At 37.5% G+C, this 26,291-nt stretch overlaps 1 protein-coding gene across 1 annotated transcript in view; it reads right to left on the reverse strand.

The window, feature by feature from the left end:
* Window positions 1–469: 469 nt before the first annotated feature.
* Window positions 470–26,291, reverse strand: part of LOC104520813 (very large A-kinase anchor protein) — a gene marked incomplete at its 3' end in the record, with an annotated part of 44,015 nt that continues 18,193 nt past the window's right edge. Inside the window, exons 5-17 of the mRNA XM_029083654.1 lie at window positions 25,418–25,465; window positions 24,952–25,067; window positions 23,794–23,941; window positions 16,765–16,901; window positions 15,314–15,428; window positions 15,177–15,212; window positions 13,938–14,071; window positions 11,998–12,124; window positions 8,442–8,584; window positions 6,273–6,399; window positions 5,240–5,272; window positions 1,118–1,227; window positions 470–596 (exon numbers count right to left, since the gene is read on the reverse strand). Of these exons, the coding sequence (XP_028939487.1) occupies window positions 470–596; window positions 1,118–1,227; window positions 5,240–5,272; window positions 6,273–6,399; window positions 8,442–8,584; window positions 11,998–12,124; window positions 13,938–14,071; window positions 15,177–15,212; window positions 15,314–15,428; window positions 16,765–16,901; window positions 23,794–23,941; window positions 24,952–25,067; window positions 25,418–25,465 (1,401 nt within the window). The remainder of the gene's footprint in view (window positions 597–1,117; window positions 1,228–5,239; window positions 5,273–6,272; window positions 6,400–8,441; window positions 8,585–11,997; window positions 12,125–13,937; window positions 14,072–15,176; window positions 15,213–15,313; window positions 15,429–16,764; window positions 16,902–23,793; window positions 23,942–24,951; window positions 25,068–25,417; window positions 25,466–26,291) is intronic.

Here is a 26,291-nt window from a genome sequence, read left to right on the forward strand (position 1 = left end):
GAGTGAGTGAAGCACCACATAGTCTTAGTTGGGGCTGAAACCATGTCAATATGCTACCCTGTAATTTCCATTTTCATGCCTTCTGTATGTACTTTGCTTTAAGACTGAACCTTGGCTGCAGACAAAATAAAAGAAGTCCCATACACTCAGACAGTGTGACAAAATCAGTGCCTCACTGCGTACTAGGCTTGCTGAGCTGTATTATAAAGACCAGTCAGAAAAATGCCAACCAATGTAACCCATACAAAAGGGAGCAACTTTGAGCCCAAGTTGTGTGAGCCTACAAGTGACCACGAGCATGTGAGCACGTAGCTGGCTTGTTCCTAACCAAAAAAGATCTCATAAGCCAAGAAAACAAATCTCACTCTTTTCCCTGAGTGAAAATTTGTTTAACCCAAGCACTTGCTTCAGACATCTGACTTGGAAAAGAGTTACAAAATGTTATTTTTTTTTTCAATAAAGTCCTTACATATTGAATAGGCTTGAGGGATTTGATTGTAGCAGTTGGGCAGCCACAGGAACTGAGGTCAACGTAAAGGCCTTCTTCCAGCACACAGTGATTGTCGGTGACTTCCCCTTGGTAATACAGGAGCCAACTGTAAGAATAACGTAACAAAAAAGATTAGCTGTTCTAGCTGCTTATTAACAGCAGTGTTTTTTCAAGATTTAATATTTGCTAAGGAAATAAGGAATAAAAAATTCTGTTTGTTCTTGTTAAGCTTAAAAGTAAGGTGACTTGAAAGGCTATGCGACAAAGCAACCAAAGAAGCAAAATGAAATCACGTGGTAGAGAAATCTCAGTTCCAGAGTCAAATGATGTGAGTGGAATGAAGACACTTCTACTGTACCACGTTCTCAAAATCTGGAATAAATTCTAATTGGAGTTAAAAAAAGAATCACAGTAATTGTGCAAACTTCCCACAGGGAAAGCAAAATGCATACTACCCAAACCAATGACAGGACAACAGTTGCACTGCAAGACAAAGGGTCTAAGACATGATGGAATATGATGGGCACGTGTTTCAGACAGCAGTTTCAGCTGTCTGAAATTTAGTAGTGTTTAAAAAAACCCCACCTTTCTTATTACTTAAAATGGTGGCATGTAAACCAGACTTACCATCCCCGAAGAACCTTAAAAGAACATGGTATGAATGATGTAAAATCAGAAACTTCTGCTGTGAAATCTATACATGCTCCTTGGAAATGTGTATTACTGAAAGCTTTGAGCTACAAAAACAAAACAAAACAAAACCAATGACTAAAAGGAAAACAAATGCATTATCATTAATGTACACAGAGACAGCTGTGGTCTTAGAGAAGTATCCATTAAATTCACAAAGATACAGTAATTGGAATGAATTCTCATTTAAGGGATCTTCTACATTTCTACAGCTGCTTCATTATTAGAAAGATCAAGTGGTTTATCATCTCTGGGCCCGGTACAGGATGCTTCCCAGTGATGCTAAGGCAGTGGCATCAAGCCTAAGTTCAACTGCAGCAGGACACAACCCAGAGAAAAAGAGAAGGCTAGGACTGAAGAACGTTATCTTCCATCCAAAGTACCCCTGAACTGCAGCCAACTCTTCCTACAGCTCGGCAATCCAGCGTTCAAAACAGGATGGGGAATTGTTGGTCAAAAGACAGAGGGTTACAGTTAACAAAGTGCCTTAAAATCTTCTGTGACCACAGTGATCACAGGTAGTTTCTCACTTAAGAACTAGCAGGAGAACTTTGAAGAATTAGAAGGAGAATTTCTGGGGGAGCTGGGTACAGGCTGGTAGATGCACCATGAACTTCTGAAGTTCACCTAAGCTGTTTTTACATGTCATGGTGAAGAACTTCAAGTCACATTGAATCATACCCCACCAGTAAGATGTGATCAATTCACCCTGAAAAAGCAATAAGGTTGAAAATGTTGCAGTAAAAGAAAAAAAAAAGGAAAAAAAAGGGGGGAGTGAAGAAAAATAGCGTGACATAGTCTATGATCTATGGCAAAGTCACCTAGAATTCTCTACCCTTGGGCCACCACTGTGTAACTGAGGTGAATTTCACTTTAAAGCCTGAAAGAGAGGCTGGAAGAAAATGAAAAATTTAACTGTATCAAGAGACCAGCTCATATTCTGTAATGGAAGAAAAACACGATGGCTGTTGCAAGAGCTACTTCCCCCTTCATGCCCCAGATTGGCCGAGCTTACTGCCAAAGAAAAGAAATCAAATGCTTTTGCCAGTACGGAGCGAGAAGGCCAAACACAAGTATCAGCAAATGATTTTATGGAAAAACTCAGTCTGTGTTTTTAAAATAAATGAATATGTTTCCTGTTAGAAAGAACAAGAAAGGCTTAACTTGGCCTTGCGTGCTGTAACTGCAAATTGGAGAACACACATCAGTTACAATGTAATGAATGACGTGTAAGTGATTTTTCTGTAAATATAATTGCGCTGCTATGTCACAAAGCATCTATTTAGGCTGTAATTACATAGTATTTTCTACCCACTTATCTCAAAGCTCTTTATAAAGGAATATATATACACACATGGTCTTTCTTTCATAGGCCAGATGCTATGCAAGGCTTTTAAAAAAAGATCTGTAACTCAGTTTTTATACAGAATGTATCTAATAATGAATGAAGGTCTTAATTTGACAAAAGCTGTGGTGAAGTACTGATTCCTCAGTGAAAACACTGCATATCTGCACTGAGTCTCAGCTATCTCTGCTTTGTCAGGGTTTGACATTACTGTCAGGTTTCACTTCCTAAAAAGTCAACGAACAGCATGTTAAAATACAAATAGAAGTTATCACAGCAATTATCTCTTGCTTCCTAAATCATCTGTACAAGTCAGTTGCTATTGAAAGAGGCTTTGTTCTTGCTGGGCAAAATCAAGTTTTATTTTTAATAAATAAAATTAATGGCTTCTTAGAGTTGGCGATTTCAGACATTCTTAATGTATCTACTTTGCCTATTAGGGAGCCTGGCAGGAAGAAAACGCCAGGGGAATTACTGAGAAATTTAAGAAAATTTAGTTGCTTTTCAATTTCTGATGAGCAACTAAAAGCAGAAGTGAAAAAAAAGACTCATTCTTGTAGACAGTGAAAACAGTTCCCTGAGCTCAGACATATGTTTATTAAAAGTGTGGGAATATACTGTATAATCATTCCAAATAACTGGTATATGGCTTATATAAGGGTCAAATTTAAGATGCTTAAGGATTTCTTAGCTCATGTGCACCACGCTTTTCAGTGCCAAACTAAGAGAGTGTTTCACACATGGAAACTTTTATTTAATTTGAACAAAAAATTTTTCATATTTATCCAAAAGACTGCCCTTTACTTATCCTAAGTGATTAAATGCTTTCCCATAAAAACTTACTCAAAATATTTCACCTTCTAAAAGAACTATAGCAATATGAATGACGTTTTTCCTTCCCCAGCTTTAGGGCAGAATCCTGTGAAAACCAGGATTGTGATAAGTCAGGATAATGTTTTTTTAAAATTGCATCAGCACTGCTATTAGAGAACACAAAAGGCAAAACAGAAGGTACTACATGTCAGTATTTAAAGGTGACTGCGCATATACACATACAGAGAGATTTTTTCACCTAATATTGGAAATTAAAAGATTATAAAGCAGAATTTATTGACATTTCAAAGGTCTGAATTGATCTTAAAGGTCTGTAAAACTGGATTAAATCACTAAAAAAATAGGTTTTGGGACATCCTAAAAAAGTAGGAGAGTTGAAGATGGAGAGAAAATTATCTTGAACTGTTATCTTGAACCAGTTCCCTCTGAGTCAGTTATTTTACCTGGTATCGTTTACCAAGGCAAGTACTGTGAACGTACTTGCAAGTCTTTGATTTGGCCACAAACTGCCATATGAATAGGCCTGGCAGGAAATCAGTGAATAAGACTAAAATAACACATCAATAATGTCTTCAGACAGGAAAAATTTCCTGTAGTCCTGAGTTAATCATAAAATTGTAGAACTTGAATACCCAGAGAAAAAGAAGGGTGTGGTCAACCTGCAATGTTGACCTACAACACAGTGTATGTGTTTCCCATGTGCTTACGCCTATTACACCCATCCAAGCAAGGAAGAGCAAAACTGTGTCCAGATGACAAAGTACTTAAGTCTTCTGAAACAGAACCATTGAGCAATAAAGTCTCTTTTGTCTGAAAAAAAAGTCATGTTTATTGAAACAACATTTTCTAACTCTGCTTAATTAAGAGCATATCATAGAGAGAGCAAAATGAACCACTTGGATCATCACCCATACAGAAAAAAAGACAGTATTCCAGGACAGAAAAAAAGAAATCAAGCAACTAATGGAGGAAGGGAGGAGAGCCCTGTTGGGACAGAACATTGCAGGAGACAGACCATCCTTGATGAAGAGCACAAACACTTAAGAGAAGGTTTTTGGTTTTGAAAGATATCACTAACATACATTAACAGAACATAACCTTGTGAGATAACAACCAAAAGTGCAAAACTTTAACTTGTTCTTGGGACTAAAAGTGAATTATAGGGACTGCTTTCTCTTCTTAAGTTGTCACCAAGTCAGATGCAACTTTCAGGGAAATAGATTCTATCTCAGAAGGGATTTATCACAGATTTGTTATAATCAGGATGTGTTTGGTCAAGGTCATATGTTACTGTGAGGAAAAGGGACGCATAGAACAAGTGATGCCTGCTGCTAGAGGAGTGGCTATACATGACTGGGAGACTATGAGAAGCAGAGCTACCAGCATCCAAGACTGAAAACCACAACATCCTCTGTTGATGCACCTGCAGGTTTGAAGACTTCAGTTCAGCTTTCTGCAGTTTATACTTTCTTCTTCACCTCATAATGAACAAGATAGTGACAAACCAGATACAATGCAAAATAATGGAAAGAATATATGCCACAAAGAGAAGGATGAATGCATGTGATAGCGAGTTTCCAGCAACAGGAAGGAAAGAAGAGGAAAATAAATAGCTATAGAGAGCCAAAGTCACCCAAAACCTACTGAACTGCTTGCATTTTTGAGGACAGAATACTAAAAGGTAGGACCTGGAATAAGAGTGGAACATTAGCAAACTCAACCTTTATACACCTACTAGTTTCCTCCATCAATGCTGTGCTGTATGGAGATGATAATACTGAGATATCATCTGAAGTAACAAAGCAAGACATTCAACATTACCTGTATTTAATTACTAAATGCAGTTTAGTACTAGAGACTGTTATATAATGTCAACATACCCAATGTGGAGGCTCATTCGTTCCAAGTGGTTCCTGCAATAATAAACATATATATACATGCATATAAATAAAGAAAATTAATTACAATTAATTTCCTAGAAGACACATCAAGTTCCTGAAACTTGTTAATTATGAACTCAAGAGCAGAGAAAAAACACACATCCCATGGTTTTGGCACAACTCTCTTCCTCAGCCTTTGCCATCAGCTGCCTGTAAGCTCATAACTACCTGCCTGACTGTTCAGTCCCTTTCCACACAGACAACTTCGGCATTAATTAGTTAATATAATTTGGATTAGAGTCTATGTAAATGTCTCTGTATTTTTGAGTCTATTGAAAAAAAGACAGAATTTAAAACAAAAGAAGACTTGGACACCTCTTTCAACACGTGCTTTTCAAAATCAGGTTAAATGTTTGTTCCTTCCCTGTTTTCAGTGCAGTAGCATCATCTATTTTACACTCATTACTGAGGATTGTCTTTGTTTTGCATTAGGGTTTTGACAGTTCTGGCACTAATCTGTTTAGGCAACTTGCACTACCTTTGATTTAATAATGGATTAAGAATATTTCCTGTCTTTATTCACTAAATGTATTACAAATATTTTAGCATCCAAATAGGAGGGGGTGGGAAAAATCAGACCTCTATTATACAACAATAATATGGGCCAGATAACTTCTTAAATATTTTTATATCCATCATCAATTAGGCATTATAAATTACTGTGTTTTAAGGCAAACTAATTTTTCCAGGCCAGGTTATTCTTACAATGAATGCAGTCTGCTAAAGGGAAGTTCTTTATATGAAGTTTCCCTGACAACTTTCTCAAAAGATAGAAAGATCCAGAGTGTTCATTTCAGTCTCTATCCTAAACAGCCTCATTATATTGTCACCCACATGGGTGTTTAACTTGTTTTCAAGTAAAGAGACAAATTGATTAAACAGCATAGCCCACATGATAACATTATTGTATGCTCTGATCTCCCAAAGTCTCATTTCTTTTAAGTTTTCCCCTTAACAAGTTCTGGTAACTCACCAACTTAATAGGTCGAATTGACATGATGGTTTTACTAGATCCTCCCCAGTCAAAGAAACATTTGTATTTTCCTTTCTCCAATACATATTGTTCTCCACAGAAATATTTCTGCTGATATGCGACCCACCTGGAGAAACATACAATAATTAAGCTGAAAACACACATTTTTCTGTGTAGTTTGATGAACATACTAACAAGTTAAACAGAACAATTTTCTTTGGAGTTTTCTTGATAAGTCCATCTGACGGACGATGTAACACCAAACCCAATGAGAGGCGCAAAATTGTCACACACTTGATTTTCTGCTTTTACATTGCAAATGCTACATTGACAAACAAATAACTTTGGGTCTCTGCCTTTCTATCAAATATACATTCAGCATTAGATGATGCCTTGCTTAGAAGCCCAGAGGAAAGACACTTAATTGACAAGTGTTTTGTTTCTCAGCTGAACATTCAGCTGTTCAGTGTCTCTCCAGACAGGGCTTTCTTGTAAATTTTCCAGTTGCATTTGACAAAAATTTAAAAAGAAAGAGAAGGAAATGAGGAAGCCTTGATAAGATGAGGCAAAGCATCTATGAGAGACCCAGGGTGCCTCTAGTCCTGCACACCCTCTCTTTGGCACTGGCAGTAGATGGGTGCTAGTTAGAGACACTGCTAACCTGGCCACTTTTGGTGGTACATTCTTCTCTCAGTCACCCAGCACTTGAGACTCTTATATTAGGGATATTAGAGGGCATCTCCTTTCCTAGTCCTTTTAGCAGTTGTTTATGAATCTGTTATTGATTCATCCAGTGCTTTTTTAAACCTCCTGGTGCTATCTGCTACTACAGCCTACTTTAGCAGCAAGTTCTAGAAATTCACTGCCTCTGGTGTAAGAAAGGCTTTTTGCTCCAACCTCTACATCTGCTTTAAAGCAATCTTCAGCTAGTTCTGTAAAACATCCCCCAACTGTTGTCATGCAGGATTCTGTGAATGCTGCTGCATTAAGCTTGCCTACAGCAAGATCTCATTCATATCCCTCCTCAGTCAGCTCTTCTCCAGATTGAGTCCCAGCCTTTCATCCTTGTCTCATCCCCATGAGACACTGATATCCACTCTCTATGTGACCAGTTCAAACCCTCCACTGTTGCTATCTGTCCTAAGTTTGAAGCTTTTTTAGTGTCACTTAACAGTTGCCAATACCTGTCACCATCACCATTAGGGTAGGCATGACAATGTTAATACTGCAATTTAAAAATTACTATTAAAGTCTGGAATTTCCACCCACGTGATTCCATAGTGCTCTTTTCCCTATAATGTATTTCATGTTTTAGCACTGGATACCATTCTTCATGTACAGTGCCACTCTCATGCCTGTAACAGCCTACTCTATCTTTCCTATAGAGTTGGTAGCTCCTCTGCTTATCCTTCATGCGAATCTCTGTGGTATCCACTGTATCAGAGCTGTCATTTCATGCCAAGCATTCTAGTTCCCCCCATACTATTTTTAGGCTTCTAGCATTTGTAAGGTTAGTCCTTGCTCCATCAGTAACACTCCATATCTCAGTCAACAGACACTGCAGGCAGTCAAATTTACCTTATTGCAATTGTGCTGTTTATTTTCCTCCTGGACTTCACATATGCACACTTAAAGTGAGCCAAGTCCACCCTGTAGGCTTTGTCAGCTTCAACCAGGTACTCTCCCACATCTGTTGGTTTAACACCCTGCTTTTAGTTTAGATAGTTCTCTAAAAAGGATTTTTATTTTCAGTGCCAGCAGCCTGACTCTACTACAAATAAGGCACAGCCCATCCTTTCTGTACAGGCTCCACCTGTCCCAAAAGGTATTCCAGTTCTTAACATACCCCAATACCCCAAATCCCTATTCTGTATTACCGCCAAAGCTCTTGTATCATGAAACTACAGTCCGTGTGACCTTTGGAGGGACACTGTAAGCTTTCTCTAGTGACAAGAATGTCCAGATCCAAGTCAAAGTCACCATGAGATTTAGAGAAAACTGAGTCTTTTTTCTTTTTCTCATTTATCAAGAAAACTGAAAGAAACATTTTTCTCCTCCAAATCTTTATCACCTGTACCATGTGAAATATATTCTGTCAAAACATGTACCAAAACCCAACTGTGCACAAAAATACTTAATACTTCTATCCATATATTTCAGTAGACTTACACTCCACTTCTCACAAGAATTGATCTTGTCTCTGGGCCAAATCCAGCCAGCTCCAAATCAGGGATTTCTTCATTGATGATGTCGAATGCTTTACCATCTTCATCATCAGATTGAAAAAGTGCCACTGATGACTCTATGAAATCCTAAGAGGCAGCACAAGAGTTAGAAGACAGGCCATCACAGCTCAGTGATACTTCACAACCTAAAACATTTTGGAAAAGAGTTGTAGCCTGAAAAACAGCATTTTATGAAGCAGTGAAGGGACCTAGTCCCTTATGTGGATCTTTATGGTGTATTTTGGCATTTAAGTGCCTAGCTGGAAGCCTGGCAATCTGATATGGCCTTCAGTGGTTTCCACTGAAGAAAGGAAGAACCTGTTGCCCCTGAGCATCATCCTTTCCTCTATGAGGACGACTGAGAGTGCAAAGATGCCTGTGTGGGAAAGAGAAGGGTTGGGGATTTAGCATCTATCTTCCATCAGCTTCACAAATGACTACAAGCATTACCACAACTGTAGATTTTTACTTCAAGTTCTCCTTCTCTCATCCCTTCCCAGTAACAAGGCAATAATCATGGAGAGGAACAGACTGGGCAAGATCACCTTTCCAGCACAAGGGGTTTGTAGTTTTTAAGAGATACACCCATTGTATGACTAATCACTATAGCCAGAAAATAAATCCCGCATGACACACTCATGTTCTCTCTTATCTAGCAGCGTGACATTGCTTTATGCCTTCAACTAGCATAGTTGCTTGACCAGACTACTTGCACACCTTCAGATTATTCAAATTTGGGTTTCAAATCTCCAACTTTTTAACCACTTAAAGCACACAATTCAGTCACTGCTTGGGGAAATGCACAACAACAAACCATCCACTTTCTTCTTTTAATTTTTAACAAAAAGCATTAACTTAATTAAATTTCAGTGTTTCTGAAACATTCAGCAATGTCATATTAAGATGAGAATAAGTCTTGCAAACAAAGGCTTGCTATGAAGCAAATACAGAAGCCAACACAGATTCACAAACATATGAGGACACCATCACCGGAATTACTGCACTAAATACTTGCTGCTGTAGCACTTACAAACTACCAACCACTGAGTAAACCAAACAGGCTCTTTAGAGGACACCATGCCTTTGTACAGGATTCAGTTATAATGAGTGATGAAAACCAATTTTACAATAAACACCTGATGTAGTTCAACCTCTCTGCATTGTTTATAGGACACTAAAAAGTGATGGAACAAATTTTGTACTAAAACTATTTTTCCTACTATGTTAACCATTTTGATTTATTTGAAAAGTTGCAACTGCTTCAGGTATACACCAGAAATGAAAGTGCCAGATCTGGTAAAATCATCATAAACAAGTGCAGCTTGAGACTACTTTTTAGGAAAAAAAAAAACCCAACAAACTCATGCAGCTTTACTGCAAAAGAAAACCAGCTATCCTTAACAGTCCTAAAGCAAGGACTTGGTAAGAGTTCCTGAAAACCCATTCAGATCAAATCCGCACATCATTTTTTTGACTGAATTTAAAATATTGCAATATAGCCACAATTGTAATTATATTTAAAACATGTTTCAAATTCAGCCATCATTTTTTCCTCCCTAAATTTTCATTACAGCTTCTCTTACAATAAGCAACAGGAGAAATACTTAAAAACAGACTTTCAGACCAAGGCAAATCATTTTACATTTCAAAACACTAGTGGGAAAGTTTCAAAGGCAACATACTCTGCTCTACTGAAAGAAACCCAGAAACTTCACTACAACAGCCATGGGCAAACCCCAGCTTCACAGCTTCTCTCATCTGACCCTGCAGAAAAGAACTAGTTTAGGATTTTTGCCCAGGTTCTCTTGAAAACAAGAGTTTGGCACTAAAATGTTTTTAAAATCCTGACCTTAAGCATTGTATACAAAGTCACAAAGGGAGCACATGGCAAGCCTGGACACTGACCTATGCATTGCCCATCAGAGAGAGGCAGTCAATCTGTTGGTCAAGCTGAACAACAAAATGCCAGTGCCATTAGTTATTTTATTGGCAACGAGCTCCTTGCCTTTAGTTATGCTACAATTGGAGGAAAAGTATTACTTACACTTTTATTATCAATATGCACATACTGATACCTATTTATAAGCCAATCTGAATGATATATGTTGATATATGAGCGCAATTGATACATGTTTTTAAAATGTTAATGACTTGAGCATCCTGACTGTTCTAGGTGTGAGTCAAATTAAGTACATGCATATATGTGAAAGGTCATCCCTGTTAGAGCTGTGCATAATTTTAAGCTTGTAATTGTGTCCTTTGCCAAGAGGAAGTTTTAAAAAAAATCAATTTAAGTTACTCAAGTATCCTATGTAGAGCTTGAAAAAAAAAAGAAAAACTAAGATTAGTCGGGAACTGAACACGATTCTGCACATTCAAAACAAGGAGTCAGAAGAAAATTCCTGCCTGTTTTACTCACAAACCTGAAAATACATTATTTAGAAAATGACATTTTTCTTCAATTCAGTTTATACTCTTATCTTTATTTTAAGTTACATGATAGATTCTGATTATAAATATAACTTTCCCCAGGTGCCTTTCATAAAAATCTAAATGGCAAATTGTGAATCTAAGCATGGTCTTTTCGGTTTCACGTTAACTTCCCTTTTTAAATTTATTTATTTATTTATTAAATAATGACTCCTGAGACAATGAGTATGCTCAAAATGCCTTCTTTCAAACTTCACAAAATTCCTGGCTCTGGAATATGACATCTCCTCAGATGAGGAGATGAGTAATCTGAGTATACAAGACTGAGTAATCTCAGAGTGAACAATCTAATTCTCAAAAGGAGCCACTCAGGGCAGCTGTATTTAAAGCTCACAGAGTTCCTATTATAATAAAAAAATCCTCAAACCCCCAAACAAACAAACAAAAACCCCAAACCAAAGGGAATTATAAAGAAGTTTTAATCCCATGTTTCCCCATCATTGAAAAGTCTCATTTTGCTTCCATCACTGTACTCTGATATACTTTTTTATTATTATTTCATCTTTGCCCCTACTAAACACATTTTAGTACCAGAGATTTTTTCACCATGATTATTTTTGCTGCCAAAATTTCCTGGCACAAAAATCACAGAGACAGAGGGTAATGTTGTTTTAAGGCTTGCAACAGCTGCTGTCTTGAAAAGCTATTTTTATTTTAATAAAGAACTACTCTGTATATTTACACATGTTAAACTTTTAAGACGATTCTGTTCTAGAGATTCAAATGCTTGAAGTACAGAATTGAGATACTTGGAAAATCTGGCAGGTAGAGGAGGAACTCTGCATGTTACATTCTTTGTATGAACTTTACAAAGGCTGTTTAGAACCTGCTTCTGCTTTACAATGTATACAGTGCAGTCTAAATTTCAAAAGCAGGAAAAAAATGAGAGTGAACTTGGGCAAAAGACAGAATGACTGAACCCAAGACAGCTGTACCATATATGAAGAATAACCTTCCTCTTTGTACAAAGAACTGTGCAGAATTTGTGTGAAATTCATAAAAGTACTTACAGCCTGAAGGAACCGGAAAGACAGGAGAACACTGTCAGTTCCCCCCCATGAGTGTCTGTCTTCATAATCTCCCTCCTCCAGCAAGTACTGATGGCCTTTGTAGCGTTCCTTATCATAGGCAACCCATCTACAGCAACCACCCAACAAAATAAAGAGAAATAACTAAAAGCAGAACAACTGCACACATGACTTTCCACAACAAATAAAAAGGGAAGAGAACATCCTAAGAACACCAAGATGAGTATCCACAGACTCAGCTAACAAACAAAGCAATGCTTGTTTGAAACCACAACAAGCACCCATGAAGTGTTCTTTGTGGATCAAAATCCCACCATGTGGTTCTTTCTCCAACAAGAGTTTATTTGTGTAATGCTTCTCCATGTACCTCCCCTCAGTCAACCATATTCCCAACACCAATATTTGGTACTCCTGAAGCTAGTATATATCTAGTGGCCAAAACACTGTAAGCCACCAACTGTCAATGAGAAAAACCAAGCAGTAGATCTCTTCAGTGTATTAATAAATGACGAGATTCTACCCTTGCTGGAGCTAGTTACAAAATTAATAGATTTCTGCAGAATAAAATTTCACCCACTTATATTGCTTCCTGCTGTCATTTACAAACATATATATGAATAGACAAGTGAATTGAATATATACAATACATTGCATGTTGAATATATTTTAGCACTAAGGGAACAGAACTTTTTAAAGTATTTTGAACAAATAGATAAGGCTCAATTAAAACGAGGCATTTCCACATCAACTTTGAAAGCTCTAGTGGATATAAATTTGAAAAAGTGCTTCCCTCTCCTCCTTTCTTTCTTGTAGGCATTTCTTTCATTAAAACTCCCTTGTAAGTATTAGAACTGCTGTGCAAATTCTGCCAGCATTGAAATTTGGCAGGCAGGGATAGCTTTACTTTTAGTACCATTTGGTTTACATTAATTCAGCTGTTTAAGTTACCACAGTATTAAAAATAAAAGCCACCACAACAGAAGGAAGGATTATTTTTAGTAATTTGAGGCTTCCCAGACAGCTAATACATAATGTACTTATGAACAGATTTATTTGAGTATTCACAATTATGTTTATTTTGAATTTAGTGCTTGTAAGATTCTGACAACAGCTTGAAGGGATGTATGTTATTGAATCTTTACATCGAAGTATTAACATTGAAATCCTCTAAGAAAAAACAAAAGTTTCTGAAAACTAGTTTATTGCTAAGCTCTTTGGCAGAACCAACCATCTTGCATGCTTTTGAACAGTCCTATCCTGTTGAGTCTTGGCAGAGGCTTAAAAGAACAAGCATGGGGTTGGTAGCTCTCTAGAATAGCTGGACCTCATGAGCAGTCCACCTAAGGACTGTGTTACGCAGCCCTTTCTGTGCTTGTGTATGACAGAGAGAGGGACAGGGCAACCCATAATCAATCCAGGGCCTCAAGGAAGGAAAATAAGGGCAGATTCTTAATTCCAGATAACATGCAACAGGCAGCAAAGGAAAACCATTAAGACAATAAAACAGTTTGTTCAGAGGCACTAAAATGTCAAATTGAAGACTGGCCACTCCTACCTAAGGCCATTTCAATAAACTAAACAGAGACTCTCAGAAGTATAAAGCAATAAAAATAAAAGCTCTGTGTAAATGCTGTCATTAAGGAACAAAGTGGCCTAGTTTATTTGCATACAGATGGCAAACACTGACTTCACACCTCTCACACACTTAGTTTTACCTTCCTCTATTCTCTTGGATAGATAAGCTAGACAGAGAGGTTTTTTTATCCAAGGTTGACAACTGACAAGAGAAATATATATATTCCTTTCTTTTAAAAATATTTTACCAGTGAGAGATTCTAATCACCCCTTAGTTAGCATTTTTTAGCATTTAGTTAAGATTTCCTATTTTAAAGTAAATAAATATAAAAGTGAAATACACTTACACTCCACCAATTACACGTATTGATCCAATTTCCTGAAACTCCTCTTCACTACCAAGCAGAGCTGGGACAGAACTGATGTTTTCTGAAAACTCTTTAGACCGTCCTTCAAAGTGGGTTCTCTCATATATTATTATCTAAAAAACATAACGTTGGAACAATGCATTGAGTAGGTCCTGAATAGTAATTGGAAGTTTGTGTGCGTGTTCTGTTTCCAGTATGTGGAAGACACCTTTTTTCAGCAAGCCACCACTATGAAGAAAATTCAGGGTTGCATTCCTCAGCTCTTCTCATTCTTGAGCACCCTAGAAGCTGAAGAGACCTTATTTGGATATAGATAGGCTTGTCAGGCTATTTACAGACATTTTCACAGAAGGATACTTAGTTGCACAATTCTATGTACACAAATGCACTCTGCAGCTACATATCCTGTAATCCTACGTCTGGGCAGTGTACATAATCCTACCCGGTCACAGCTAGACACACTGAGCTTGACCCCTCAAAAGCAGACAAGAGGTCTTTCTCTGTACTTTGCTGAAGTTATTTCAGTAACTGCAGTTAACACACTCTCTGGGTTCCTCATCTGCCAAACCACACAGATCAGCTATTAGCAGTATTAATATTTTTTGCAATACTTATTAGAAAAACTCCTGAGTCTTGTATGTATTTATATAATTAAAAGTGACCTAAAGCATTAGCATTTTTGTGGAGAACTAGAAAAAGGAGGGAAAAGGAGCAATAATTCTGAATTAGCTTTTTCTTCCTCAAATCACAGAAGGGTCATGGTCTCACTCATGACTCTTGTATTGGGATCAGGTATAGAAAGGAAGGATCCTATTCCTGCCTCCTTCCTCCCCACCACCACCACCTCTCTTTAAAAAAAAAAAAACAACAACAAAAAAACCCCCACCTTGGTATGCTAAATGGGAAAATTTCTCCTGAGCTCTTTCCATTACGGTGGCTGATGTGTCACGTCATGAAAACTCATTTTATGTTGTAAAAGCTTTACGATTCTTCTATAGCAAATTCACATTCTTCTAATATGTAAAAACCAAACTACTACTACTTTTACATCTCATGAAACACCAGTAAGAAAGTGGACTTGACAGCATTAGTGAATTTTCCTTCAGCAGCATGCGTTGAATACTTAATCAAACATCACATACTCAACAAAACAGCCTAAATAAAGTTTTTATATTTCCAGTGTCCTTAAATTTTATTCTCAGTGTCCTCAGTGCTTACCTTGACATTCACTGGCATCTGTACCTTTAAACCACCCTAAAAAAGATGGGGAAAAAAAAAAGAAGTTATTTATCTAAAACTTAAAGTTTTAGGAAAAGGAAGGCACTTGATCTATTAGGGAATCATGAAGTCCTCACCATTTTTAAGGGACGCAGAGATTTCACATCTGCTGAAGGAATTTCAGTTGGTAAATTGCATTCTTCCAAAACCTTCATCTCTCCCTTGTAATTAAAGTCTGAATAAGCAAGCCATCTATAACAATAAGGATAAAGGACTTATTAAGTTCATCATTACAAATACAATGATCTTATTAAAATTATTATTCTTTTTGTACTCATCAGAGCTAGCCAATGTGTTATAGATACTGTCAGTACATCAAAACCATGCTCTATTTAAATACACTGGCAACATCAATGCTAAAATGATCTCAGATACTTTTTCTCAATCCAAGGTAAACATGAATGAAAGAGCAGAAAATTGCCAGCTTCTTCATTCACTTTAAGAAGCCAGTTTCTTACACTACGAGTATACAAAACCAACGCCAGTATTGAGCATGAGACACTTGTATAAAATTTTACCTAGGATTCCCACCTCAGGAATTAAAAGGCTTCTAACATTAATCTCACTCATTTTTTTTCAGTGGAAATTATTAAAATACAATCAATTAAAACACTCCTTTGGAAAGCAGACTATTTTAATTTTAATGTGAAGATTAAAAATGCTGAGACTCCTTCAGACTGTTTTAAATCAGAAAGAAAGCTGAATGCAGAAGCTGGACACAGGGTTAGTAGACCAAATAAGGAATGGAAGAAGAGGCATTGAGCCATATGAAAAATTACTTTCTTAAAACTACACACAAAACTGTAAGCAGTTAAAAGTTACACTAAGTTCTATTGTAACTAAGACAAAACTTCATTTTTCATTCTTTCATCACCTCAAGCTTCACATGCATATGGTGAGATCATAGGAAGGAAGGCTTTGCTTACATGGAAGGGCAAACTCAAGACTCTCTTAACAGAATAGCTAATGTCATTCTGCAATAATCTATGAGAAGAGGCACAGAACTCCCAAACTTTAGGAACTGTGAAGTGTTGGCTATTTACCCAGGAAACAGACTATTCTGCTCAATACAGGAAATCCTGGGCTACCAAGGGGCCTGTATCATCTTGCATCACCTCTCTCCAGAAAGTCAGGATATGGCTGTAGCTTGAGGAATGCTTGGATGATGTAATACTCATTTTCTGGTATTGAGCCATAGTGTTATAACAGGGTGGGTGATTAGGGAGACAATATCCATTCTCCAATGAACTAACAGTTAATTATAGCTGAGTTGCTTCTATTTATAAAGCTACTCAAATATGGAATTACAGAAGACTTCTGACAGCAACTAGATGAAAAATGCCTTCAAAAATTTAGTTCCACTGCTAGGAGCCCACAATGCTGAATTATGTATCTCAGAATACCTAGTGTATGTTAACTGATTTGTAGCAAAAACTCTCAAATATTGTTCCTATCACTGGCTGACTTTCATCCCATGATGTTACTTCTACCTGCTGTCAAAATGTAATTAAAAAGGTTCAGTACTCACACTCCCGATTTGACACTTATATAAGGGTTTTTCTCAACATCCAGTTCTTCTAAATTGGCAACTGCACTCTGTATGGAGATAGGAAGTCCCTCTGTGCTGGCTCCAGAACAGAATTCTAACTCTGGAACACCACAGTCCTGTGGAGACAAATCAAAGGGTAAGGCTTATCCACGCCTGCAGAGTCTGCCCCATCATGGCAGAGGAAGGACCTTTCCTTCTCTTTTCCCTGTCTTCTCATCCTTCTAATCTAACACCAGACTTCCTATGATGGAAGGGTTTAAAATGAATACTGGGATTTTTAGAAAAGCTAATGGAAGGAAATTTCCAGCTCCTGTTAACTTCCAAAGATAAGCTACGTATTTATGCCTGTTGGGCTACCTTCAAAAAGCTGTTCAAATACTCTCCAAGTAAAGGATCTGACAATATTTACTGATGGACAAACCATGCATATAATACTGCTGACTTTTTTTCTGAGACAGTGCTTCCATAACACACATACTGATACATATGATGCATGCATAACTAAAAATTTCTAGAAACATCTAGTACTTCCTTCCCACTTCCCCCACTCAGTGATAATTAGATTCCATAATGCAGCAGACTACAGTTTCAAGCCGTACAAGTTCAATTTTCTGTCTTGTTAAATAAATCTATAGCGTTTTAGACAAAGAAAGAAAAAAGAACAGTACTGGAAAATATTTGTTTAGTTAAGTAGATACTTCAGCAATTTTTCTGTTACTACAAAGCAACAACATGTGTTATCTTACTGAAGAGTTCTAGTGATAGATACCATGCTGGAGAACAACCTGTTGAACACAGGATCTTCTCTAGAATTTACAGGGATTTTATTGAACCACAGTAATTTCGTAATATTTATATAAAATGCATTGCCATTACTTTATTTCCCAGCATTCAACCATGTAACGAATCAATGAGGATCTTCCAGAAGGCCCTGTTTCAACAGTGCATTACAGAAAGGTCTTCCTGTTAGAGGGAAAGCAGCTCATGTGCTTACAGAGTTTGCTCAGCTGTAGCTGGAAACCTTCAGTTCTCACCAGTAACTTCACAGCACCCTTTCCCTTATCCTCCTGACCCACAGGTCTATTTGCATTAGGCCAAAAGGCTAGGACAGCATAAAGACACTCTGAAAGCCCTAAATGTGGCTGGAAGAAGATGCCCCTTCCATGTGTAATAGAGAAGAGGGATGAGAAGCTGACCCTGAGGGTGTCCTCAAGAAAAGCGCCTGCTTACTGGATTTGTGGAGGGCCCAGGCATGGTGACATCACGACAGAGATCCCACACAGCCTGTGGTTTCTATTAGAAGCCCAAAAGGCAAAACACATTTATTCTAAATAATAAATATTCTATTTGCCCAAAAGGCAAAACACAAGAGCTTGCAGAGGAACACATCCAGGGCACAAAAGCTCCTACAGTTACAGCACCTCATCTCATGACACCACCTGCTTGTTCTCCCTTTTCACATAGGTTTTGAGTGGAGCTTTCAAATGATGCAGTAACATCCCACCTAGAAACTTCCCCCTTCTTGGCTAGCAAAGTTCTTCCAGTAGCTATTTAACTGTCAGCAAAAAATGTGGCAACTGTAATAGATGGACTTCAGGATACTATTTCACTTTTCTCATGAGACCTGAGTAACACAGTATACTGTTTTGGCAACTCTCCCTCATACACAATCATGTTTCCTCTGTATTGTACCTTCTAAACAATGCACATTATTTGTTTTCAGAACAAAAACTGCAATATCAGAATTTTTATTTTCAGATGAGCGAAACCAAAAAAGAAATAGGGAAAAGACCTTCAGTACAATGTTACTTTATGGCAAAGGGCTAAGGAACACCATTTCTCAATTCTAAGTGTACTGCTAGATAAGTTTTTTTAAAAAAAAAGGTTTATTAAGTTTTTTTCACATGTATATGTATCTTATTAAATCACAGTTAAGCAATATTTGAGGGGCTTTTTTGTTTGTTTTGTTTGTTTTTTTTCCCTAATAATACCTGATACGTGAGCAAGCTGAAATCTGTGAATCCAACAATAAAGCTTGATACGGAAAATCAGAAGTTGCACCTATAAGAATTCCATAAGTAATGATGATAGACTTAATGGTTCCAGATAAATCCTGAAACAAAGCATCTACAAGACTAGACAAGTAGCAAAATAAAGTATTTTTGCCTGCGGGCTCAGACAGAATATGAGACTGAGAATGTTTAATTTTAATTCAGTAGGAGGTAGGGTGGTTATTTTTCATTTGAAGACTGGAAAAAGCCAGTCCTTATCCTCTTTTCAAGTCTGTTTTCCTGACTCTGAAGCTCATGAGGCAAGCTCTACCTCAACAGATGAAGAATGCAGCAGTTCTTCAAAGGGGAGGTAAAGCACAAGCACTCATAATAAAATCTCTCCTATTTATCACTATCTCTCTCCAGCCAGATTTTGACAGTCATAGAAAACCTCTACTCACTGCAATGGTATGTTTGTGTGTACTAGATTAGGTCCACAAAGTCCTTTCATGAAATGTCATATAGTAAAGCAATCTATTTTTATCTGTTTTTAAAGGTAATAATATTTGAGCAAGAAGTACATTATATTTTCTGAGCACATTTTTAAAAAAATCACAAATTACATTTTGACTTAAATACTGAGTTCAATTTACATATATAAATTCACAGACTGCAGAAAATGGTAAAATTTAGTATTACTGCATGAGGTGAACACTGTATTTGCAGATGGACACTCAAGTACTATGCCATTAATTTGTGTAATTTAAGCATGTAAACTTTAGCTTGGTAAATATCTGCCCTAGCATGTTCCTATTTGCCTGAGCATACTTAATAGATATCATTACTTTCAGAGGCTTCTTTAACAATTCCTAATAAAGCCACCATCTTTAGAAACAAAATGAAAACCACACAAATATGACAGTGTTCAGCTTGAGAACGAGACCCTTCAGTTCAAAGCCCTTTCATTTGCAAGGCGTCAAGATTTTCAAATTAGGATACCCACATGCAAAACAACTATTACCCACAGTGTTTTGAGCCACATCCCAAACTGGAAAGTTTCTACCCTATACCCCCCTTTGGCCTTGCCACCCCCATCACAAGCAGTCAAAACTCATGCCATATTCATTATCTTACTGACATGTCAGGCAAAAACAGAATAAAAAGCACAGCCAACAGAGTAGGTGGTTGTGTTCATTTCCAATGATAATACACAACCAGCAAATGCTTAGGTAGATCACAGCCTCCAGGCATCCCACTCTGTCTTCCTTTACTCTGAGGTATTCCCCTCCTACCTCCACACAGTCATCCTGCAGCGCCTGTCCTTCCCTCATGGTCTTTTAGGAGGAAAGATGTTTTCGAAAGCATGGGGTATACCCTTGCTAGCTCACAGAGAACAAACACTTCCAAAACAGCAACACGTCCCTCAGCAGAAAGGTTAAGGCTTCTTCTGAAGAGGGTTAAGATCACCCTCAAGACCTTAGCCTTAAATATTACTCTTTTGTGCCATCTCTAACATTTTTCCAGTCTGACCAAAAGCTCCTCAAGGTGGTCTTGGCTGTTTATCCTTCTTCTGGATCTAGGGTTACACCATCAGCAGGGCTAATTTCATCACTGTTAGGTTTTCTCCTTGGAGCTGTAAGCTGTGGTGACTGAAGTGCCTGAAATAGCCTATTTAAATGAGGCAGCCTTTTATGTCAACAACAGGACAAAGAATGACTAAAGTCTGGCTTCTTAAGCTAAATGCCAAAACAATGATGAGAGAAGTGTCTATTGAAAACCAGGCCTAATTAGTTCTGGTATTCACACAACTGCTTTTTAATATAGTCTAGACACACGTCTTACTTTGATACACAGTTTGTCCTTAGGACACGGCAGCTTCTGCAGTATTTTTCCCTGTTGGTCCTCCAGCCTTTTTTACCCATTCATAATTCTTTCTCCTAGTTCTCCTGCCCTGTACCACTCTTGCTACCACCCATCACCACCAAAACAAGCTAGAGAACTCAACAGGGCTGGCACTAAAATAACTTAATGTTATAGAAATTAATGATTACTGTCTTGTAAAAATACCAACAAACAAATGAGACAACCTGAAGCTGCTGGATGTCTTCCTATGGCCTCTGACAAAGTAGTCCCTGCTTGAATGAATAACTTCTCACCTAGCAAACCACACAAACAAAAGTGGCACGCCCTTCACATAATACTGTGAGCATTCCCATTACAAAGAGCTTTGCTTAAGGAGAGTCCACAAGGAATCCAGTTATTCCCTGCCTAACCATCCTGCAGATGGAGATTACAAACTGCTGTTTCAGATCTCCTGTCACCTTGCAAAATAGTGGTTTACAAGATTACTCCAGAATGGAAACATCAGCAACTCTTCTCAGCTCTTGTTTTGGAAAGTAACATTTAGCACCCTCTCTGGGCTTCCAGAAACAGACAGAAAAAGCCCTACAATTCCATAAGATCAATACATGCATTTGCAGTAGACCAGAGAACTGACTTGGCTGAACAGATTGTGCTGTAGGAGCTGCACTGAAGCTGCCTGTGCAGGCAGATTTTGCTAGCCTAGGCTCATGTGGACTTGCCTTAGTGGAATTCAGACTCCCCGTTACTTTAAATAGCTCTTAATTTTACTAGTTGCATGATCTGTTCCTTTGGGATCTTTTTTCCCCCCTCCTAAGTTCCTCCAAATTAAACACACATGGATACATCCAATGTGTATCCGCAGTAAGTCAAGCCACAGGCTAACCACAAAGCTAACAGGACCTTTGCTTTTTGTAGAAGCTTGAAGCCAAATCAGAGCACGAAGCTACCGGCAGACTGTTTCTCAGCAAACTAACATCTACCAGTGAAAAATAAAAATAAATTTACCTCCTACAGTTTCTTTAGTAAACATCTGTTTTCTCTTCTTGGCAAGTAAGTTTCTTCTCAAATATTTAGCCAATTTTCAATTCTGCTAACTCAAGACATCTGAGCAGCCATTAAACAAGCACCATAAAAAGCCACTTTAAGAAGAAGAAGTCCATACAAGACAATCTGGACGCATAGCCAGTATGACCAAACTAGGCAGAAGAAAAGCCATGGAGCTACCCAGCCTATGAAAGAGAGAATGACAATAAAACATGTGATCCTACAGATCACGTACACGCCAGCTGCCTGAAAAAGAAAGAGCTATTTGTCAATTAAAAACAACGCCTACATTTTTCACCCAAAAAAAAAAAAAAAAAAAAAAAAAAAAAAAGGTAGCATTTGGTAAACTACCTTCTAAAAGTGGTTCCACAGCAGCTGAAGTACAACCTAAAAAAGAGGGATGCTTTCAGTTTCAGGAATCAAGGTTTAGAGGACAAAACCTGGCTTAGAAAGTTCCACACCCACGCTAGCTCCACACAGCCCTATGGACTAACAGAAAAATTCCTCCCAACCAACCATATCTGTTAAGAGTTTTGAGAGTTTTAAGTTACATGAGGAGTGTTGATTATTGAACCAGTGTACTGTAATAAAGCTTTTCATCTGTGTTCCATACAAATGAACCACATACTGGAAGAAGAACAATGCTCAAACCTACTTAGCTGCATTACAAAGATTTCCATCAAGCCTGATGAAGCTAACCACAGTGTCTTTCCCATCCAAGGCTTTTCTTTGATACCCAAGACACACCCAGCTTCCCTCATTTTCAGACCATAGTTCCACATGTTATTGTGGCATTTCTTTAATTATTTAGCTGCCTTCCACATTATTGATCAACATTCATATTCCATATAGGCCAAATGCTTTTAACTTGTTTATCTCAAATAAACGTTAACATCATTATTCATGCCCTCAGTCAGCCTCCTTTGAATTAGTTTATTTATTGTTAAGTCTTTAAGAGAATTAAAAAGTATTTCTAATTGTTACAACATTATGCTCCTGTCCTGATGACAAAAAGGTTATCAATTTTTAAATGACCTCTATAGCAGCAGAGAAACACTGCTTTTTCTGAAAAATTTTCACATTGCAATACAAATGATAATTCACTCACAGTAAAGGGCCATTGCCCTGTGAATAACTCAAATGTTACGCTAAACAACAAGAGCACTAAGTCTTCTTGAATCACAAGATCTGGTAAATGTATTCCTCATTCACTGAGTAACAATGGATGCATTATATTTAGTTCTAGGCATTTGATTCCTATCTTTTCAACAAAATGCCTTTTAAATTTCTGGCTGTACAGTTGGATGCTGTAGGTGTACCACTTGTCCATGTGGAAGCCCTACAGATGCCACAAAGCTGTAGAGAGAGCCACAGTAATTTTTGGAGGCTACACTGTATAAATGGGATTGGAAACCCAACTACTAACTTCTGAAACAGGAGCCATACAGACACTGTAGAAAGTTTAAGCTTAAGATAAACACTTATTTGAAAAATATGAACTGATTCAATTTAATTTCAATTAATTGACAGGTAAACATCTAAAAGGAGGGGAGTCCCTGTGTCAGATAAAGGTGGTGGCAATGCAGCTTTTCAATATTTAAAAGGAGCCTATAAGAAAGACAGGGACAGACTTTTTAGCAGGGCCTGTAGCGATAAGACAAGGGGTGATGGTTTTAAATTAAAAGACGGGAGATTTAGATGAGATATAAGGAAGAAATTTTTTACAATGATGGTGGTGAAACACTGGAACAGGTTGCCCAAAGAAGTGGTAGAAGCCACATCCCTGGAAGCATTCAAGGTCAGGTTGGATGGGGCTCTGAGCAACCTGGGCTAGTTGAAGATGTCCCTGCTCACTGCAGGGGGGTTGGACTAGATGAGCTTTAAAGGTCCCTTCCAGCCCAAACTATTCTATCATTATCTTCAGGAAGATAAGGAAATTTAGCACAGCAAAAGCCTTAGAATTTATCTTGAAGGTGAAAAATGCAATTCATAGCAAATCTGAGTAAAATCAGAAACACAACATGCACACATTGTCCATCGCTAGTAACACACCACTATTGCCAACAGAAATTAATTATGTAAGTGAGCATATTATTAACAAAGTCTATACCTTTGTTACATGTTTGATTGAACCAACTGTGAGGTTTCTTCGACGATATTTCACACCTGGAAGATCCCAAAGGTGATCCAGCACAGTCTCCCCTTCTTCTAGTACATATTTCCGTCCCTGGAACTTTGGTTTCTCATAAAAAATCCAACTGTAATAATGATATGATGGAGTGAATTGTTGCTGTTAGGCATGACTGTCCTTATACAGCACATTTGCTGGAAAGCTCAGTAATGAGCTCTTCTTATCAAGCCAACCATCAGTCCCTCCTTATGTTGTCCCTCAGAAGTCACATTCACTTCAGATAAATACTGGGCTTGTATTTCTGTGCTTTAACAGTAAGATACACAGTTCTCCTCCAGGATGTAGCCTAACATAACTTAAAACATTAACTGCATAAAAATACAGGTAAAACACAATGCAAATAAAAAGCCTTATATCATCAGAACAAATATATTAATTGACACATCAAAACATGTCTTGTTCAGACAGATACTATGCAAGGGATAAAACATACACTTGCTAATAATGCATTCGGTATTCCTTAGGATGTGAAAGAAATGTGTGCAAAACCAAACAAGGCTGCCTCAAAACTACATAAATGTGACATGCATTGTTACTATGGTTGACAGTCAGAAACATTCACTGTAAGTGCCACCAATTAAATTCCAATGTAACAAATGACATGGTCCCACCCCCAGCTTCCCAAAGCTAACTGAGAAACACTTGCAAAATCTGCCTCAAAGGTACTTTTATAGCCTCCTGCTCCCACATTCTTCTAAATGCTATATTATAAACAGCAGTTGAGATTGTTCATTTTATGGTCCTTTTGCAACAGCGACTGTATAATGAAACTGAACTGGAAAATAAATGTTTTCTTTGGCACACGCTTGCTTCTAGTGATGATTATGGCTGTACTGTCTCAGCACTTCAGGCAAGAAGTCTTAACTTACTTGTGGTTCTATTAGGAACTTTCTGTTTGAAACTAATTGCAGCATTTTAAGCCTTGTTTCATGCTTTTTTCATTGGTATCAGTCTAATTATAGAGAAATAAAAAGACACTCTTGCAGATCAAACATGATATAAATAAAAAAAAATAAAACAAGAGAAACACATAGAGTCTTTTGGAAAGACTATCTAAATATGACCTGGATTTCTTACCATCCTCTAATTATCCTAAATAATGCTCCAATGGGAAAGATCCAGGATGTGGCATCTAGCACGTCAGAATGAACTTCTTGTTTACTTTTGTCACCATAAATATCATAAATGATGATCTGAAACAACATACAATGCATATGAATGAGGGCCCATTTCAACATACAGCGTAGACAGGTATTTTTTGCTTGGAATAAAACCTATTTCGCTTTGTGTCCACTCAACTGTTGTGCTACACATCTTTTATGAAACATGCTACTGAACTAAAACAGCAGTTGCTGACAGAAATATAGTAAAATTACTAGTAGTAGGATTTTTAATAATATAGCATCATTAGTAGCATGAGCAAGCATATGCACCATTAAAATACAGAAAACTAAACTAACAACTTCAGATGCTTTCCGTTCAAAAAATCTGGTATAACAAATTATTCCATGTATCATACTGATTTGACCCTAATTCTACTTACCTTTCCTGGTCTTGGATTGTATTTGAGACTTGCCCTGTCAACAAGGTTCTGAAATTAAAAGGACATGGAAAACAACTATTAACATCTACAACAGTAGCACAAAGCACAAACAGATTATTCTGGGTCCATTATTCCTATTAATGTATGCAACCCTCATTAGCAGAAAAGACCAAGATTTGTTTCATGGTCATTCAGAGTAGGTGTAAATAGTTTAATAGAATCAAACAATTAGCAGAAAACAGCAAGTGCTAGAAAGGAAGAGTTATTATGGAAGCTATAACTTAGGGAAACGTATCGCCCTTTCCCAGCAAACAATAAACTGCGTGACTTAGCCGTGGCAAAACCAAAACCGACCTCTAGCACAGACTGAAATATTCCCAACATCATGAAAAGACTTTCTTCTTCAGTTAGGCATTCGTCTATGTGGACTTTTCAATTTCCACATACTGGAGGAACTGTTTCCACAGCCTCATCTGCCATTGCTTTAAATAAACTAAAACAGAAATGCTAATCTATGGAAGCAGCTGTATTACTTACTTGCTAGCTGAGTTACAATTTGTAGAAGATTCTGTGATGAAATAATCAAATAGCTCAATAAGCAGATATTTATATTTTTGGGACAATACAGCTCTGCTAATCTCAGAAGCAGAAGAAATGAAAGAAAAATTTTCATACAAAAGGCAATTCCAATTCCACTTCAGGTTGAAGTGTCCTTAACACAGACAAGTCTGTGTTTTGCTATTATCCAGACTTGCTATTATGCATATTTTCCTAATACATTTTTTGTTCACATGTTCTGTTTTACAATTAAGTAATTTTCATCTGTGTGTTGAACCAAGAATTTTATGTTTTAAAAATTATTTTATCAGAAGAC

This window comes from Antrostomus carolinensis, unplaced genomic scaffold (assembly GCF_000700745.2).
Source record: "Antrostomus carolinensis isolate BGI_N321 unplaced genomic scaffold, ASM70074v2 scaffold8442, whole genome shotgun sequence".
Classification (NCBI taxonomy): Eukaryota; Metazoa; Chordata; class Aves; order Caprimulgiformes; family Caprimulgidae; genus Antrostomus; species Antrostomus carolinensis.